Source organism: Crocodylus porosus, unplaced genomic scaffold (assembly GCF_001723895.1).
Source record: "Crocodylus porosus isolate Cpor-Errol unplaced genomic scaffold, CroPor_comp1, whole genome shotgun sequence".
NCBI classification, from domain to species: domain Eukaryota; kingdom Metazoa; phylum Chordata; order Crocodylia; family Crocodylidae; genus Crocodylus; species Crocodylus porosus.
In genome coordinates this window covers 65,962,500-65,983,013 of record NW_017728907.1, presented here as the reverse complement: position 1 = coordinate 65,983,013, position 20,514 = coordinate 65,962,500, and the positions used below count along the sequence as shown (strand labels likewise).

Here is a 20,514-nt window from a genome sequence, read left to right as displayed (position 1 = left end):
TTGGATGCATGACAAGTTATGGCTGGCCTTGCTGGCTGTGGTCTGGCATTGGCGGCTCATGTTCATCTTGGAGTCAATAATGACTCCAAGATCCTGTTCCGCCTCTGTGCTTTCAAGGAGGGAACTCCCCAGTCTGTATGTGTGCTGTGGATTCCTTCTCCCTGCATTTGTCCATGTTGAACCCCATCCTATTCTGCCCACTTTTGTAGTTTGTCTAAATCTATTTGCAGCCTCTCTCTCCCTTCAAGTGTGTCCACCTTGCCCCACATCTTAGTGTCATCAGCAAACTTGGACAGTGTGCTTTCCACCCCCTCGTCCAAGTTGCTGATGAAGATATTAAACGGTGTGGGCCCGAGGACTGAGCCCTGGGATACCCCACTGCTCACATCTCACCAGGTTGAGTACAACCCATCCACCACTACTCCCTGGGTGTGCCCCCTCAGCCAATATTTTACCCATCCAACTGTGCAGGCATCAATGCCACAGTCGCTTAATTTATTGATGAGGATGGGGTGAGAGACGGTGTCAAAGGCCTTTTTAAAGTCTAGAAAGACTACATCCATGGTGACACCATCAGCCAAGCATTTAGTTACTTGGTCATAAAAAGAAATTAGGTTGGTCAGGCAGGACCTGCCTTTGATGAACACAAGCTGGTTGCCCCTGAGTATGACCTCCCCTGCTGGCCCCCACAGATGTGCTCCTTGATGATTCTCTCCAAGAGCTTCCTGAGCACCGAGGTGAGGCTTACAGGCCTATAATTACTTGGCTCCTCCTTCCTCCCTTTCTTGAAACTTGGGACCACATTAGCCAGTCTCCAATCCCCCGGCACCTGGCCAGATGACCACGAGTGCTCATACAGCCGGACCAAGGGCTCCGCGATGACCCCTGCCAGCTCCCTCAACAGTTTTGGGTGGAGGGCATCTGGACCTGAAGATTTAAAAATGTCTAGCCCTTCCAGAAGTTCTGTAACTACATCTGTGCTGACTGAAGGCCTGACAGAGCTATCCCCAAGATTGTCCCTACCTCTGGTAGGTGGGATATCCCGGTCCCTGTTCAAGAAAACGGAGGGAAAGAAACTGTTAAAAATATCAGCTTTCTTGTTTGGCATAGCCACAAGATTACTGTTTGCATCTTGCAGGGGCCCTACATTTCCTGGTGCCCTCTTCTTGCTCCCAATGTATTTGAAAAAGGACTTTTTGTTGCCCTTAATCCTGGACGCTAGCCTGAGCTCCATCTTTGCTTTGGCCTTCCTAGTAGCCCTCCTACGCTCATGGGCTGAGGAGGAGTGCTGTCCTTGGTGATAGCCCCTCCCTTCCACTGGTTGTATGCCACCCTTTTAGTCCTCAGGCATTGCTGAATGCCCTTGCTGAGCCATGGGGGTTTCTGAGCACTCTTACCCTGCCCCCCCTTGCTTCTCTCAGGGACTGTTATCCTTTGGGCTTGGAGGATCACCCTCTTAAGATATGACCATCCCTTGTGGACTCCCGTCTCTTCTACCTTCTGGGCCCTCAGTGCCTCCCCCACTAGTCTCCTAAGCTCGTTGAAGTTGGCCCTTCTGAAATCAAGGGCTTTAGCCTTGGTGTGAGCCCTTGACACCCTGCACTAGATAGTGAAATCCAGCAGGTGATGATCGCTATTGCCCAGGTGGTCAAGGACCTGCAGTCCCCTCACTAGGTCATCCCCTGTGGCCAGGACCAGGTCCAGCAAGGTGTTACCTTAGTGGGGCTGTGCACTTCCTGGATAAGGTGAAGGTCCTATAATACAACCAGAAACCTACATAATCTGTCAGACCTGGCTGTCTGCTCCTCCCAGCAAATGTCTGGGTAATTTAGGTCACCCATTACAATAACATCCCTTGACCTAACCACCTCCATTAGCTGACTGGAGAAGTCCTGGTCCAGCTCTTCCCCCTGGTTGGGTGGTCTGTAGTAGATACCCACCATAAGGTCTCTTTTGCCATGCCCCCCTTGTAGTTTGACCCATAGTGTCTCTGCCTGACCCTCCTCTAACCCGAAGCTAATCCTTCATGATGTGAGGTGCTCTTTGACATAGAGTGCAACCCGCCCCCCCCGCTTTCCTCTCTGTCCTGTCTCTTCTGTATAGGGTGTATCCCTGAATACCCACTGCCCAGTCATAGGCAGGTCCCACCAGGTGTTTGTGAGCCCTACTAAGTCTGGATTCTTACTATCAGGAGGCACAGTTCCTCCTGCTTACTCCCCATACTACAAGCAGTGTAGAGGCACCTGAGGCCTCCTGAGGGTGCACGTGCCTCCCTCCCACTCCCAGGAGAGTTGTGGCCTCCTGCTTCCCGGATGTTGATGCTTACCTGGGCCTCCCTTCCTCTTGTCACCCTGCATGCTGGTGAAACATCCTCCCCACTCGAAGTGGCCCCTTCCCCCAGCAAAGCTAGTTCAAAGCCTTGTTGCACCTGTGCTCCATGTACCAAAGGAGAGGCGAGTTGTGGGCAGCCTGATTCTTAGATTGGCTCTACCCACTATTGGTTTTTCCTTTCAAACTTGCCACTTTCATTCTCAGCTAGGTCAGGGAATTGGGTATCAATGGTGAGAGGTCAGGTGCTAGGGGTCGTTCCCGTGCATTGTTAGCCCGGATGAGTTCCAAGCACATTGCAAGGGAGGCGTGGATGAGCCTGGGAGCTTCAGCTCAGTGCCTGAGGCTCAGCAGAGTTACTGAGGAAAGCTGACCTGCTGCTGGGGAGCTTGCTAATGGGTTTGTAGCGTGAATGGTTGGTGGTTTGGGGCTAGAGGGGACGTTTGGGAGTGGTCCCTAGGTATCAGGGAGAGCCATACCCTTTGATTCTTGCTTTGACCTGGAGATATAGGTTTACTAGTTTTGATAATTGCTAAGCTGCAATTTTGTTTCTTTGAGTTAAAATATTCCTCCTGCTAGTTTTAAACTTCCTCCTCTCACCAATGCCCGCAGAAACCGACACAGTGGGTTACATGAATAAAAATGTATATTAATTGCACCTGCTGTTTCATTTGCTTTGTGTCACTGTTGTATTGCAGCTACTTCTGTGAGCCTTATGAATATACTGGAGTATATTCCTGTCCTTTGTTGTGGCTGCTGTTAACATGGGTAGACTTTGTTTCAGGGTTTCTTGCCAGAAGGTGTCAGGCTAGTTCTACCATTTGTAGTGTAATACTTCTCTGTGCTGATGGAACATATCGCTCCTGCCATTGCAGGGAAGGGGGCCGTAACCATAATTCAGACTGGTGTTTGAAGAAACATCATTTAACCTTTAATTATTTTGCCTATTCTTGACTGAAGCACTCATATAATACAGAAAGTTTTAACGTTAGGAACAAACTGACTAGGGTAAATAAGAATTCCACCCAGAAAAGGAAGCAGAGGGCATAGACGGGAAGCCAGCCTGTAACAGCAAGGAAGGATGGTATTAGGATTTGGGGATGAGGCGGAGACTAGGGAGATCTGAGCTCAGACCCTCATACTTCCAGAGACTCCTGAAGAACCCCATGGCAATCTGCATAATTCTTTTGTTATTTCTTTTGTCCGTCTGCAAACTGACAATAACAAACCTTCTTTCCTACCTCCCAGGCGTGTTGAGAATAAATCTGTTGTACATGAGGGTCTTGAAGTTTATGGGGGTTATTGCAAATTTTATAAATAAAAAGAAAGTGAACATTATGCCTGTGCTGTTTTATATGTAGGTCCAGAACAGTTGTTATAAATACCTTTAAACAGGATTGAAAACTATAAGCTCACCTTGTTAAGAACACCGCAAGTTTCATTTCCAAAGAAGGAAATGGACTCGACTCTGATGCTTTCCCCTTTATTGTATTATGTGGGCCTGTCTGTGTTTCTTACTTCTGTCTGCACTACAGAATAATGTAGTTAAGCAAAGAGACTAAGTGAAGGGTACTGAAACTGAAGTGGATGCAGGTATCAAGCACACATAGCCAAGAACGTAGTGGAGGCTACAACAATAGCACTTCTTACATGTACCGGAGCAAGATGTTCTGTTCTGTTTTGTTCTGCGAAGGCAGGGAACGTCAGGTTTACTTTGAGTCTTTCTGAACATGTCCATTCAGTCAGCAGTGCCGTGGCCACTTCTGCATTGAAAGCATTGACCACATATTTGTACTTCAGCTCCATGTCAAACAAAGCAAAGAAACATATAGAAAAAGTAGAACGAGAATAAAAGGGAAGCAGCTGCTCCCTCTCTATATTACTAAACATAGGGTTTATGAAGCTTCCTTTCATACTGAAATAATGGCAATTGTGAGGGACTGTGACATGACATCCTTTCACCTCTTTTTGCCTTATTTCATTAAAGGTCTTAGTTCAACATGTGACACAACCAAAAAGTACTTTCATCAATACTCCCTTGGAGTTTCCCTGGTTTTTTAGAATTGAAGCCAACATCACTGGTGTAAGGTTATTGACTTGAATGGAATATAACTTCATGTAAGTGGAGTGACTAAATGGAAAGGCTATTTCAGCACTGTGCTGTGCTTTTCCTGGCGTTGTTTATAGGAAGATGACCTTACTGTGTAGTAGTTCCTAACCTGGCTCCTTGGCCTAGGGTGTCATCTGAGTTGGTGTGTTTGCCTGCAGCATAAATCAAGGGATCTGCTAGAATAATATTTTGTGCTTTCAGATGTGTGGCACTTCCACTAAACAGAGGGTTACACCCACAGCTGGGCATGGCAGGTAGTAGATAAATGGTAGTTTCATCAAGGGGGAAGGAACAAGCCATGTTCTCCTGACCCCTTTGTCCTCTCATGAACACAGAGCTTTAATATATAACAGATGGGAAGAAAAAACCAAGCAAAATGATTCTCCTCCTATGACACTGAGCATTTTAACTTACACCCCAAGGAATGGTTTCAATTTGTAAAATTTCTCTTGTACTTCAGAACAGAGATGGTCATGCTTGGGGACACAACTGAATTTAAACTCTTGTTTCCAGTGCTCTTTATTCAGATGTCTTTCTTGTACTATTCCGTGGCATAGTCAGGAGTTAAGAAGACAGACAGGACTTTGGTTACAACATGGCTTTAAAAAATTGTGCTGCTATAGGCCTTATAAACTGTTTTTCCCTGGGAGTTAGATCAAACCTGCAATGTCAAGCTGCATTCAGCCTAAAAAGTTTGGTTCCTGGTTGCTAACTCCATTAATTAAGAAGGACAAAGTTGATCTGTGTTTTTACTTGCGCTTTTACAGGTGAAGAGAGTGCAATGAAGAGCTTGCCAGATATGCATGTTTACTTCTGAGTAACATTTCATCCTGTCAGGTGCATGCTTCTGGCCATTGGCGACATGTAGGGGATGCGCACAGGTGCACGTGCACGTCCTGAGATTGGCAAGGCACCCCCTGACAGAAGTGCCACCAATGTTGCCAGTGGCACCTGTGGGTGGTCGCTGTTCACCGCTCACCCTCTCTCCCTCACTGTTGACACCGCTGGTGGCATCTGCAGGCAGTCGCCGATCACAGCTGGCCACTGCCACCGCTGCTGGTGGCATCTGCGGGTGGTCACCAACCACTGGTCAGTACTCACCACCTCTCCCCTACTTTCCTTCCCCTACCCCCCAACCGCCGACACTGCCAAGGCTGCCTGTGGGAGCTCCCTGCCGCTGCCTGCGGGCAGTCACCGTACTTCGCCAGCCTCTTGGGCACATGTTGTTCATGCTTCTGGCTTCTAATAAGTTTCCAGTGCAGCCTAGTGGCATGAAATTTGGGAAAGCTTAGCTCTATAAGGTTCTTGTTGCACCTTATGTTGTGAGCCACAAAAATGTCGATCAATGTTCGTGCTAGCTTAGAGTTTGAAGCAGTCACACCCTTTGTTTAGAAACTTTCTCTGAGTGTCCCACACTTGCACAGCTGTGACTTGCCACTAGAGGGCAGGTGAGCCAGGATAGGTTTCTATCCCTACTCTATAGGCAAGGGTGAAAGAGATCCTGGGATATTGGAGGACTTCACCTTGGGCAGGACTTCAGTGGGTCGTGGCCACACCTTAATGGAACAAGATCTGGGTAGTGTAGGTCAGAGAGAATTGTGCCCGGGAGTGGTGTAACTTTAAGATGCATAATGAATGCTTAAAACCACTTTAATGTGCAGACAATCCAGGGGTAAAAGCCCTAGGACAGAATCTGGGCTCCACCCAAAATGATCAGGTAACAAGGCCTTAAGTCAAAAAATAGATGAGTACTAGCTAAGAAGTTACTATAAGGTTATCATCATATGGCACTATAAAATGTGTAGTATGTATTGGTCAGCAACAAGGATGATATAACATAGCTCTGAGTTGCAACTGCTGGAATGAACTTTAAATAATATGAGTGCATTGCTGATGTCTGAGCTGTAATGTGCCCATCATTGAGTAATTGAGCTGACAACACTTGCTCTAACAGTGGATGCTTTTGAGCAAGGATTTTCTAAAGTCATTTGTGGCATTCATTATTGTTGTTGCTAAGCTAAATCTCCATCCAACTCCAGGGTCAGTATCTACAACCTCCTCATGAATGCTTTTAGCATGCCGTACTTTATTCCCAATCCTTTGATGATCCCTTATTCTTTTCTGCTTCAAAAAGCTCCTTGTCACCCCACCTTTTGTCATTACAATAAATGAAATATACTTAGAAAATACTAAATAATTCTGTCATCTTTCTAAATCTTTCCATGACCAAATTTATTTTAAACTATCAGACAAAAAGCAGTGGCTGACTATGGATGACCCTCCCATGTGGTGTGGAGGCAAGCAGTCTACATCACTGCATATTCCATCTAAAAGCTTTGACTGGGATTAGGTGATGTAGTTGCTGCAATAACAGGGGATTGGACTCTGACCCAGAAGGTCCCGTCTACTCCTATGCTCTCACGACTCATCTCTCTTTCCCTAGATTTGGTATTTTTTGCTTCTGAATCCTTTCTCTGGTCTCCTACCTCTATAATCAGTGCCACATTGTGGCTTGCCTTTAGGAGAGGATTTGCAGCATTACATCACTTTTCTTTTGGGGGCAGACTGCTAAACTGGGAGAGACATGTTTCTCTGCATCCAACTGTTTTGATACAAAATGTTGAATGTGGTAGTCTAACTGCAAGAGCAGTCCTGCCAAAGCCTACCTCCCAGATGGCTCTCAGAGAAGTAAGCAGTAATGATCATTTTATAGAAGTGAAGCTGCTCCTTGGACTGTGGCTTTTAATAGCAGCTGTGCTTGTATGGGCCCAGTGTGTATAACCAGAAGCCACGATAATCTCAATTAAAGGCTGATGGTGAATTAAGGTAGGAGGTGTTTTGTGGGAAGGGAAGCAATAGAGGGACAAATGGAGATGAAATAAACTGTGACACACTAGACTTTGGGCTATATCAAATGTAGAATTTATGGGGCCTGGCTCCAGAGGGAGTCTGAAATCAGATTTAGGCATTCATGCTGGTTAAACAGTCTTTGGTGGGATTTGGGGACCTCACAAGAATGAACCTGAAAATCTACCTGCTGAGGAGGAAGTGACTAATAGACAATAGCTCCCAGTAGCTCGAGTGGCTCTCTTGCTGGGCTGCACTCAGGGTTTCTACGGCAGAACCTGAGTACAGGTGGAAAGGAGCCACCTGGGTTCCTCTTAAGCCAATTATACCATCTAACTGCAGATCTTGGGCATGCTGTAATGGGAGAGAGAAGATGAGGCTTATTTCCTTGATGGTAGACCTGGTTTTGAGGAAGAAGTGGTATAGAAATAGCCTCCATGTCTAAATCAGTTTAAGTAAATAGGTACAGCTCTCCTGTGTGGACATGTTTTAATCATTAGGCAGAAGGCAAGGCCAGGTGGCTCTTTATATAGACTAACTCATTCAGAGAGGCATGATGTTTTCAGGCTACAGCCTACTTCTAAGGTGCTATGAACAAAATAGGCCACAGCCTATGACAAGCTACACAAGCCTTCCTGAATGACTTAGTTTATAAGGTGCTATCTTGCCCTGCCTTCTACCTAACTTCAGACTAAAAAGGCTAACTACCTGTCTTGTTAATCATTGTAAGCATGGTTAAAATTGGTGTTAGCATAATTTGGTTGGTTTCAGAACGCTCCTATTGATTTTTTTTTTTTAAATTTTTTATCTGGCTCTTGAAAGCACTGATGGGCAATGAAAGGTTGAAGCCAGGTCAAGTGTGTAGAGCAGACATTGATGCATATATAGGTTGATGAGCTTAGCAGTAGATTGGTTGCTGTTGCCAGGTTTTGAAGGTGTGTGGATCTGGAATGGGGCCAGTGGAAACTGAGTAGCAGGCCTGCTTTCCTTTCTGCTCTAGTGGGTTGTCCTGCTGCTCCCTAGTGCATGAGGCGTGTTGGTGGTAACAGTCTGGGATCTAGAATGACTCAATATTTGTACTGATTAACTCTCTGATCTAGCAGAGAAGCACAGTTTTAAGACTGCGAGTAGACCCAGGGGCAACATGTAGGGAATACACATGGTGCACGTGCACCCCTGAGCATGGCAGTGCACCCCCTACAAAAAGGCACTGCCGACACTGTCGGTGGGCAGTCGCCACTTGGCACCTTGCTGCTGACACCGCTACTGGCGTCTGCGGGTGGTCCGTGATCCCTGCTGGCCACCACCAACATGGCTGGTGGTGTCTATGGGTGGTTGCCGACCCCTGATTGGTGCTCAGCACCCTCCCCCACCCCCCGCCACGGACAGCACCGGCGGCATCTGCACGAGCTCCCCCACTTGCTGCCGCTGTGCTCGCACCGCTGCCCTGCCCCCCAGCTGCCAGGGGCACGCATCAGTCATGAGTAGAACATTATTAGTTCAGGGCTTTACATTCTGTCATGTCTGGTTTGAAGCAGTATTTCTATTGCTTTTTACTAACACGAAATACTTTATTTAATTTGTAATATTTTTAATAATGTCTTTAAAAAGACACCCTACATGAGGGTTATGACCATGGTACATAGCAAGTGGGCGTACAAAGGGCATTCACACATTTGTACACCTGTGTACTGAGGAGGTTGTGCAGGCCATGTGATGGGGTTGAAGGGCCACATGTAGTGTCTGTAAATTGTAGCAGATTGTCTGATGGGAAATGCTAAGTGTCACAACTGGAGAGCACAGTTCTTGGTGTGTAATGAGCTTCCACTTACCCCAGCTGCCCAGAAAGCTCTGTGGCCCTGTCTGCTCCAGGGTGTTGGATGAAAGAAAAGTCACAGCTAGTATGATATGAAACCAATCTATTCCTATGCGTTCCTTCCTTTTCTTTCCCTGCCTCCTGACACTTGATGGCCACAATGCATTGTTGTCTGTGTAATATAGTTCCTGAGCCTGTGTTCAGGGTTTGCTGAATGATTCCAATGATCTGTAAGCTCTTGGGGCCAGGCAGGACTGTGTTGTTTTACTGGCTTGCAAAGCTCTGTGCACACAGCACATAGTACAAGTAAATGCTACTACTCCAAGGGGTTGGTTGGCCAAGGGGATGTGTTGTGGTTCAGGACCTGTCACCTTTGCTGGCTGTACCTCAGAGCTCACCTCTGCGAGTCACATTGCTGAGCCCTGCTGAAGGCCAACACGATGGAGAATTCACAGTGAAAAAAGGGCAGAGCCTGTGATGTTCTGTATTTGCACACAGCCTGATTAAGCTCTGCCAGGCACAGCAGTCTGAAATCCTAAGAGACAGAGCCGTTTTTGCCATGCTTCCCTGTGTCCCTGGGCACAGTTCAGACAAAATAGAGGCCAGTGTCTGTCTGTGTCAGGTTGCAGGAGCCTAGGGAACCTGCCTGCAACACAGCCTGAGTGGCAGCCCAGATCCCCCAACCAGCAGAGTTCAGACAATCCTTAGATCAATTGGGCTAAGGCAGCCTTTCTGCCCGCCTCTTCCAAAGCATCACCACGTGGTTCTCCCTTAGCAACGGCTGGGGATGCCTTGGTACAGCCAGCCAGGGGCAGAGAGGGCTCTACAGGCTGAGTCCATAGGGGCATTGGCTGGGGTGTTTGCATTAAGGTGTACAGCTCAGCAGAGCGAGATTGCTCTCTAGCTCGAGCTGTGACAGCTGCTTCCTCCTAAGCACTCAGCCATTGGCACAACAAACTGCAGTTTTCTTTGCATTTCCTGCACGATTCAAAAGGCAGTCTGCAAAAATGAGTCACCCTCACCCTGGGTAAGTGAGAACTGAAGTTTCCAGATGTGCAGATGAGGGTTTGGGCCAGCTGTGCCTGCACAGGGTGGGGAAGCTGAAGTTGGCAGAATGACTAATAGGGGTGCTGAGCTGATATTAAAGGGAAAACTATTTAAAAGCACACAAAAATGCCTTAATGTTTCCTTGCCTGTGATTCTGAAGCCCTTTATGCTCTCATTTTTTTAAAATAAGGAACTGGATTTAGTGACACGTATCATTTAATCAGCAGTGGTTGCAGGCACCAGGAATTAGGACCTCAGTCACAGAAGTCCTTGGATCAAGGAGAATGTCTGAATGGCAAATTTTATGTGTAGCCAAAAAATTGTGCTAGTCCCTAGTGCAAGAAGTAGGGCTGAACTAATTCACATTCTCCTGGAGGGCTGCAGTGAGGATAAAGGTGGTATAATTTAATACCTAAAAACCTGTATTGATGCTGGAGTTTCTGTATCTTCCTTCTTTTGGTTTACCTGTCTGAATACAGATTTCTGATTCTCATTGGTGCTGTCGTTGTTACTTCACCATTGCTTACTAAAAACAATTGCAGGCCTTAATAAGAAACCACAATAAGAATTCGGTATTCTCAATTCCCTCTCTGCTTTACTCAATGGGATACATCTCTGACTAGGTTTTTATTTAATTAAATATCAGGAATACAAATAGTGAACAGGCAGCAGCATCACAACTGCTCTTGCAAATGGGTTAAATGTTCTCCTCCCACCCCACTTCACTGCTTTGTATTGTAAAGCATTGAACAGCCTACTTAATTATTTGAAGTTCCTGATGTTTGAAAAGATACACTAATCTTAGTTTAATGTTAATAGTTATTCAGTTTTCTAATTAATTCTGTAGAAATCATAGAATAAAATTCAGTGAAGCAAACAACTGAATTAAGAGGCCTGATCTGGCACTCCAGCTTAGGCAAAACCTCCAGTAACTCTGCTGCTTAATTATGTTTACACAGAGGTGAATCCTGCAATGACATATGCGGCAGAGCAACTTAACTCGGGTGGGTAGGCAAAACTGAAGTCAATGCGACTGCTCACATCAATTAAATTACTCAGGTGTGCAAGTCTTGGTAGAAGAGGGCTTCAATCTAGTAGTTTCCAGCCACAGATCTTTGAGTTCTTTGTACAGGTGGGGAAGTATCATCACTTTATAGATGGGAAGCTTGGTGCAACAGGGGTAAGGTTAATATTTACTAAAGCTAATATTGGATGCCTTCGTTTTTTGTGTCCACCTTTTTGTGCAAGACTCCAGCTGACTTTGATGGCAGCTGCAGATAGCTGGAGCCTCTAGGAAAACAGGTTTTAAGGCACCCTGAATTAGTAGGAAATTCTCCAAACATTTGCTGCATAAGTTTGCACCATGTGCCAATAGTAGTGATGCAGCCCGCTCCTGTGCCAACACCTGAACCATGCTGGGAAAAGTGTAGGATCAGGAACCTCTGATACTCTTGATGAGTTTTATCCAACAAGTCTGAGAATCTGTGCGTGTGTAGAAAATGTTTGAGCCCCCTCTTGGTTTTAGGAGGCTGTTTGACTTGTGTTTATTGCATGAGGCATCCTTGTGTTGCCACTGGTGTCTGCACTTAAGGATTCAGAGAAATGTCTCAGTCCTGGCTGTGTTGATGTCTGTCTCAAAACATTTCTGAAGTAAAGGCTGATTAGACTGGATAATTATCTGGCTGATGGTGAAAACAGTGAAAATTACTCTACTGTTGGTAATTAAAATCAGTGATGATAATTTAGAGAAAAATGATAAAATAAAGGACATTTCCAGTAAGAATCATGTGAATGGAGAAATTCCTCATTTAATCTGTCATTATCAAACCAAAGCTACTTAATGAAGCAGGGAAATGTTATGAATTTTTTGGAAGCTAGTATTTATAAGTAAAGCCTAATTAGTGTAAGGGGACCTGAGCAGACGGCTGATGAAGTCAATGGAAAGTCTCCTATTGATTTTCAGTGGGCTTTAAAACAGGTCCCAAGGCCTTGATCCTGGAAATAATTAAGCAGGTGTGTAACCTTTTGACTCAATGAGTAGTCTCATTTCCTTCTTAGCAACTGCATAGGAGCATCTGCTTAAATGATCACAGGATTGGGGGAAAGTAATTAACTGTTCCCTATATCCAGGCCCTCTGTCAGCGAATTCAAGTGAATCTGTTGATTTGAGTAGTCCGTAGACCAAACTAAGACTATGCTGTAGCCTGGCTTGTTACGAACAATGCTATGGAAGCAAAACTGGGTTTTCGGTTTATTATAGTTACTTTCAAGAAACATGTTGCGATAAACTCCCCAAACCCCTAATTTAGTTCTTCAGCTGCAAAAGGCTCCCTCTGCTCGGACAGACGCTTATCTTCTCTTGCCAAAGGCCCTTTGGGGCTTTGTGTGAGGATTCCTGCAGGTGGGGAGAGAGTTTGCGAGACCTGTGTCCCCGTCTCCTGAGCCGAACAACTGTCAAGTTTTGGGTTTCTCATCCAACCACATGGATGCCCATCCACCACAGAAGAAAAACAGCTCCCCCAGCCATCCTGGTACCTTAGCATATTCTCTTCACATTGTTCAAGTTCCTAAATGCAAAAGGATACTCGGTTGTAAATGTATAACAGTAGTAGTAAGGGAACAGGTTTGTCCTGCTCTGTCCTGACTTGTAGACAAGAAAGCCAAATTCTTTGTCTGCTGCTCCTTTAGGTAACTGCTCAGGTGCACTGGATCATCTTAAATGAAGGCTGAGCTAGGTAGATTATTCCACATTCACTGAGCCAGAAACTGCTATGGGTGAACTTTCTTTCACTGTGGGGTAAATGAATGAAGAGAGCTGGTTCCCCAGAGCAGATGATGGAGGGCAAATTCTGGTCCCCTTTTAACTCATGGTAACTTGATTGTGTGCCAGTGCCCCCAGCCCAGACAGGCACACTGAGAACCCCTTCTTCTGGAGTTTAACCTGTTTTCCTCTATGCAGAAAGCATGCTTACCCAATACTTACCTCCTCTCTCAGGAGTACCAATGACATAGGGTACATGAGGGCTACAGGGCTTCCTTCAGGCCACATGGAAAGCTGCAGCTGTAAACCCGCAGGTCATTAGTCATTTGAGTAGGTTCTCCTCCGTAAAGCAGTCCCGTTGAATTACCCTGGCTGCAGAATGTCGAATGGACTATTTGTGGTTGATAGCGTGCAGTTTTGTTTTATGCTTAGATTTATTCTGTTTGCAAGATAAACAAAAAAAAAGGAAGACTTATATCATCAGCTGGAAATAGCACAAGATTTGGTAGCTTATTAAAGTTTTTATTAAAGTTGAGAATGCATCTCCATCAGGGCTAGAACTGTTTGTTCTCATTACAGTTTAAGTGGAAAAGTGGCAATAAACTGCAATTGTACACTATAAAGCAGAAACCGTAATTCCCAGTGCCTCTACCAATCAATAACTAAGGCTTTGATGCTCTCTTAGACTGTTTCTTTGGTGTGCTGTTGCTAACTTAATTACACCATGAACAATTAACCATGAAGATTTGATTTATAAAATGAATGTTAGAGGCTTGCACAGACTTTGTTCTAATCCTTTCAAATCAATAAAAATGGTCGTAAAATCATTGCTACAGACAACATTGTTTAGCTTTGAGCTACAGTACATAATACACTATAAGCTGATAAAAGCCAGATACTGCTGATAAAATATTTGGCACTAACTTTGCACATGAAAACCCTGTAGAGTAGAACGTTCCAAGTGGACAATCCTTTAATTTTCTCAATTCTCAGTAGTCTGCGGCAGTATGTTGTGCATTTTGCTTTAACCAGGCGTCAAGTGGTAGTTTCATGGCTCTCGGCTGTGCTGGGCAGATGAAAATGTCATAGTTCTATTGGGTACCTCAGGGGAGGAAAGGAAATCAGCTGAAGCTATGTGCAGTTTTGAACAAGCAGCAAGTACTCTGTCATTTGAATAGCTGAATCCCCCACTGCTGCTGCCAGAATTATTGCAGTGTGTTTTGGAGAGTGGCAAGCTTGAGTGTAGCCCATCAATACATTTTTAAAAAGGCAAAATAAATTGCAGCTGTTGGTTTCCAAAGCAGTCTTTCCACCCGTTAATCTGAGTATTTGTACTTGTCTTTATTAATTTATTGCTTTTGTTAATGGAAAGAAGGTGAGATGGCTCCAGTGACAGCAATTTATTTTCTTGAATGGGCTGTTAAGATGTTATTCTAGCAGTGTAAATGATACCGAAGTGAGAGCTGGTAAGCAACTGAAATGCTGCTTGTGCTCTATTTGATTTAATGCCAAGCTGGCCACTTGAGGGTAGCCAGATGATGGGGTTGACTTCCCGAGGATTGCTTCAGAAGGTATTGTGCTGCTCTTAAGTGTGATGCTCCTCAGATGCCTGTATATTTCCCCCATGGATGTCATGGTCCTAATGCTGCTTTGTTGGCTGAGATAAGATGGGGAAGGAGATGTCATGGCCTAGTTGACTTGTTGGCCCTTTTGGGGTAGGCTAAAACAATGTTTGTGGGTGGCACTGCACATGTTCCTTGTGTACTCCTGCACATGTCAACAAAGGGACTGCATACAAAAGGCTTAGAATAGTTGCTGAATTGTTCCATTTCTGTTAAAAGTAATTGGAAAAAATAGAGAGAAAGCTCTTGGGCCGGAGACTATATATTTTAGTAGACTAACTAAATAGGAGCAAAAAAAAAATGTCTTTCTTTGCGAGCTTTTAGGTACACACACACCCTTCTTCAGGCTGAAGAGAAATCAGAGATTGTAAAAGTTACAAAAGAAACTTCATTTTGCATTGGGGAGGTAGAGGGTAGAAGTTTCTTCCCCTAGGTACCTGCGAGACCTTTTGTGAGAGGGTTGCTCTGTGATGGCTTCTTCCCTTGTCGGAGGTCAGACAGGGAGGTCAAATTTTTTTCCGAATATCTTGGAAAAGATAGGGAATTAAAAAAAAAAAAAAAATCTAATCAAGTTTTTAGCTAGTCAAATGAAAAAGGGAGAATTTTCATGAGAATTTTTACCAAATATAATTTCACTTTTTGAACTGGAAAAAGATCCGTTACATTGATAGGGTTTCTATTAAACTTACACTGAAAAGGAACTGAAAAAAAAAGGCTGGGGTATTCCAGGCTTATTGTCTTTCGATGACTCCAAACCAAAACGCTGGTTTTGTTCGGATGCCTACTGCAGCGTTCCCTGGCTGGAAGTTAGTTAACAAATGAATTCCTCATGCATGAGCTAGAAAAGAATTCAGTACCGTTTCCTGTCTGGGGTTTTCTTCCCAGCATTAGCAGGGATAAAGACCAGCAAACAGTTGATCAGAGAAGTGAAGAGACCAGACTGAATACTTGCAGGTAGCAGGTCTAGGCCCACAAAAGAAGTTTGACTAAATTCCACCTGAGTCCTACTTTGGCCACATAGGTCTAAAATTATGATGTTCAAAATACTGGCTCAGCTATCATGCAACCCTGGTAGCACTCAAAGTCCTTAGGTACTTTCTCAATTGCTTAGTAGTTATGCTTCTGACTGTGGTCAGAGGCACCCCAATGTGGTTAGCAGTTCAATCTAACACATGCTTTCAGAGCTTGCTACAGAGTAAGGTTGAGTGCCTAAGATAGTGGATCCCTTTTTATACAGTGGGCCCATGGCTAAAGCTTGCAGCTAAGATATGTCAAGTCCATGTTCCAGTCCCTTTTCTGATTCAGTTCCCTTTTACCTGGGGCACTGGGGACCTCCCGGGACTGCAGCAGCGGATATCCAGAGGTCAAAACCCCTGCCGTGCTGCTTCCTTGCAGGATGGAGAACAACTGAATGTGAGGTATGTCTGCTCCGCCACATACCGCGTGAGCGCGCTTGTTTGGGCATGGCCTTACATGGGAGAGGGGAGAACCAAATTCCAGTTCCTGGCTTCCTCCAAGTACTATTTACATTAAACGTGTTGGATAAAATGCAAGGACTTGCCTCTTTCAGATGATGCTCTGATCACTAGGCTAGTGAGTCATGTTCACTTTTGCTCTCTTTTTCCCTCTGGCCCAATTAATTTCTAATTCTTTTATTCAGAGCAAGGAAGAAGAGAGCCCACACCCTCATCCTAGTCTTTAGCTTGATGGTTAAGGTGCTCTTATAAGAGGTGAGAGCTGTGGGTCTGAACACTGCCTGGCAGAAAAGGGAACAAAATATAGATCCCTGCATAAGAGAGAAAGCTACTTGATGCTGAATGAAAGGGAGTGGCAGCAGTGCCATCACCTCTCCTCTCTGCAAATGGGAACATGAACAGCCTTATCGCTTCACTAGAAACCAGCATTGTTCCCTTAACATAGCTTCCAAGGTGTCAGGACTGCTTTCCCTTTTCCTGCCACCCAGCGCTAGCTTTTTAAAGGACAGTTTGGCTTGTCCTGGAGAATTGCGGGGTGGGGTGGGGTGGGGAGTAGTAAGATTGGGAACATAAACACTTTTCAACTGGTAACTGGAGGATTATTTTCTTTAGGAAAATCATGTCCTTTCTCCCACTAATTAAAAGGAAATACTGTTCCAGTGAAAACTATAGACTTGTGTGATCTCTTGCTCCAGCCTGAGGAAGCTTGCGATGAAAGTGAAGGAGATTCGAACCATACTGCTGTTCACTTCAGAAGTGTCAACCCCTAATAGAAAATACTTTAATGCTGGAAGCTTTAGCTTCTGAGTGATGTGGTGCAAACCCTATTATTTGAGACATTGTGGAAAAGACTGACTACAACAGCAGAACTTTCTTCAACAGTGAGCAATCAAACATTGGCCTTTTGGTGACAGAAGAAATTAGTGGTTGTCCTTTTACGTTGGGGACCATTTGATAATAGAGTTACACTATTAAAGACCATTTCCCCCTCCTGAATCCACCACTGCTTGGTTTCCAGTGTTTTCATTAGTCCCCACTGGGAAAGGTGGTGCAGACAAAAAGGTCCATGTTTAAGAATTGTTATCCAAAAAGCCTTTCCAATCTATAATATTTATGATTCTCTACTTTCAATTTTGTTATAGACACTTCAGCTTCTTTTTCTCTAAAAGTCTGAATAGAGGCTGCTGCTAAATTCTGAAGATTCAGAAAAGAGGAGATGTAAATTAATATTAAGAAGACTTTGAGTCTAGCTAAATAATCTGTGGAAGAAGATAGTGACTTTACACTGCACATGCACAATTACTGTGCATCTAGGTCTGAAAATATGAAGACTTTTGTTGTTACATTTATTTTCATTAACTCCTGAAAAAATCAGTATTGCCAATCCCAAATATGCAAGAAAAATCATGAATTAAGTACCAGGTTATTGCAGTAGTCATTTAATAATCATGAATTCTTTCTTAAATAGTGCTTCCTGGGTTGCTTAAAAATTGTCTTCTGTGTTTGAGCCATTAGTGTTTACACAATATAATTCATGATAGCCAGGCCCAGGAACTTACTTCTGTTTTACTGAAAGTTCAGATTCTGATATGTAACATGATCTCAGGAGTTTTGGCCTGAAGAAAAATACCAAATATTGCAAGAGTTATAATTGCAACTGACCTATAAATAAATGCAACCTTTCCATTATCCTCCTGGCCCAAATTCAGCAGTCCATATATTCAGAAGATCAGTGAAATATGGTCAAATGCCAATTTATGCTCTTTTGATGTCCTTCATATAGCAGTTTTAGGTGGTATGTGTGTGGGGCTCCTTAAGTACTCTATGCCTACTCCCCTATAGTAATAATTGTAAATACATGTATATTAGATCTGCTTGAGGTCAGTTTTGTCTAGTTGCCTCTCTTTGTCATTGGCCAATATTAGTGATTCTGAAACTTTTCTGATGTAACTAGTAGCTAGAGAAAGCTTCCATCTTACCTCCTAGGCTAGGGACAGACATTCAAAAAGCCTAAGCCTGAATTGATACAATCTTTACAGATTAGTCTAATCTGGCTAGGCTAAATTGGTTTGTAACCACATGAACATCCCCTCTGGACCAAAAAATTCAGTCACGTGCCTACAGTGGCTCAGTCTAGAAGCTGGGGGGGGGGCAGTGCTAGAACAGCCCTCCCTTCCCTTTAACAGTGCTGAGTTGAGGGGGGTGTTGCCAGGCCCTGGCAGGGCTAGGGAGGGGTTCTCCCCTCTCCTGAGCAGCCAAGCTCAAGTGTATATCACCCCAACTCAGTGTTTAGCCACCCACTAAGAAAATACAGCCTCTCTCTGTTTAAGCTGTTCTTGAACAGCTTTTCCAAGGAAGGGCATTACCAGCTACCTGTTGGTTAGCCCTAAAATCCATGTCTGCCTTTGTCATTCCTACAGCACAGACTGTAGCCATCATGTGGTATGCTAGCTAATGCTAAGAGGTGTCTGTGTAAAGCAGAGATTGATCCAAATCAGTTAAGTTTGATACTACATTCAACCAGGTTTATCTCAAACCAGTTTCAGCCATTTTCAAACTGGTTTATGTGCACTGAACATCTGTTCTGTTACAGGTTTAAACCAGTTTCTGATCACTTAAACCAGTTTATTTGTAACGTTTGTCCCTAGCCCTACCATTAAAGGCTGCACTGCACGCTGAAGCTAATTGATAACTCTTGCTATAAAATCCTTACCAGTGTCAATCTAACCCAAAGCCTACAGCAAAATGATATTCTTCCTTCATCTTTCTTGGTTATTTTCCATGCTTTCTACCTCCACAACCTGAAAACATTTTTTGAACCTTATCTCTAGACATGATTAGTGAGTTAGCTGGAGCTGGAAGCAAATAGTATCTGTGGGCTGTCTAGAAAAGGTAACGTGAGAAGACTGCTGCTAGTGCCCTCTTCACAACACTGAGCACATTATGTTTGTGCCATAGTCATCTATCAGCAGCAGGGAACACAAAACTTAGTCTGATATTCAAGCCTTTCAATAATTTGTGTGCTTTTGAATGAAAGGCCCACATTTCATTTAGCGGATAAGGTTTTGCCTCAAGTACACTCCACATGAAAAATGTACATTTACACACAGTCCTTTTGGAGTGCTGTTAGAGTCTGTTCTATTGATATAAATGGAAATCCCTTTGTGCCAGCCTAGACCTGGTATGGTCCACTCCTAATTTTTAAAGTAAAGTCACTATTCTTTGTAATGGTGTCCATTTGAAAAGGAAAGGCAAGGCTGTGCCCTCTTGTGAGCAAGGGTTCATAGAATTGGTCCCATTCATGGCATCAACTGGAATTCAGACTTAAGTCTCTCAACATGGGATATTCAGTATGGTTCAATTGCATGCTAACATCCCTTTAGAAGTCAGATATCAATCCAGACAGAAAGCACAGAATTTGTTTGGAAATTATGACTGGTGCAAAGTCCAGTGAATTCAATTGGATGCTCTCTGATGATTTCAGCGTGGAAGCTGGATCAGGCCCAAAAGCATAGCTCTCTTTTTCCCCAAACACCCATTTGAACTTTGGAATGGATTCAGCATTGTTGAGGAGCAGGATGTTCATATTTTAAATGAGACTGTAGAAAATAAATCTACTGAGGGGCAAGATTGCTACATCATGGTGCAGTTTGAGATTGGTTGTATTTTATCTAGTTATATGGTCCATGAAATATTAAATGGAAGGAAGTAAATAAAAGGATATTGGGTTAAGTTTCTCATCTGCCTTTACTAATATGGTATACCTTTGCCAAGCGATACTGTAAGTCAATACTTGGCATAATTGCTGTAATCTGGCAGTTTCAAATGCAAACAAGGGATAAAGAAAATAACATAAAACAGTTGCTGTAGTGCCAGTGTTCAATCACCATGCATAACAGGGTAAACTAAATCGTCTGTTTAAAGTTTAATTTATCTGGTAGAGGCTACCTGTGGGATTATTGTGAAACCAAAAATAAACTGCCTGTAAATCCACCATCTTCGTCATATTTTTATCAGTGTTTCTCTCTTCCTGAAGAGCTCTTTTGTATACAGTAACTCATCATGGTATATTAGAAATTTGTCCTGTTTAGACCAATCATAAGTTACAGGATGAATGCACAGCAGACTTCAGACTTAACCCTCCATACCATATTGACCATTCTTTGTATAATAAAAATGTTAGATGAAATAAATATGCAAAAGGTTCAAAGCAGTTTACAGATATTTATGAATTAAGCCCAACTTCTCCTCAGGTATATATTAGTAGGTCCATTTTAAAGGAGGAGAAATTGTGATACATATGTGTTTAAACCCTCTTTTAAAAATATTTGCTAGTTAAGGGTTCCTCAAACTTTGATACCCAACTTGGGGTGCCTTGGGTTGGAGTTCACAACTCCTGAGTACCTGCAGCTCCTATTGGTTTCAGATGGAATTATGAGAATTCATCATGAATCGGGTATAGTTTCATAGATCTTGGAGTCATCATTGATGGCAAGATGAACATGGGC

The 20,514-nt window shown here is 43.8% G+C and overlaps 1 protein-coding gene across 1 annotated transcript in view; it reads left to right on the top strand.

Moving 5' to 3' along the window:
- Window positions 1–9,889: 9,889 nt before the first annotated feature.
- Window positions 9,890–20,514, top strand: part of ERICH3 (glutamate rich 3) — a 74,136-nt gene continuing 63,511 nt past the window's right edge. The window contains 1 exon segment of the mRNA XM_019531628.1: window positions 9,890–10,128. Within this exon segment, the coding sequence (XP_019387173.1) occupies window positions 10,109–10,128 (20 nt within the window). The 5' untranslated portion in view covers window positions 9,890–10,108.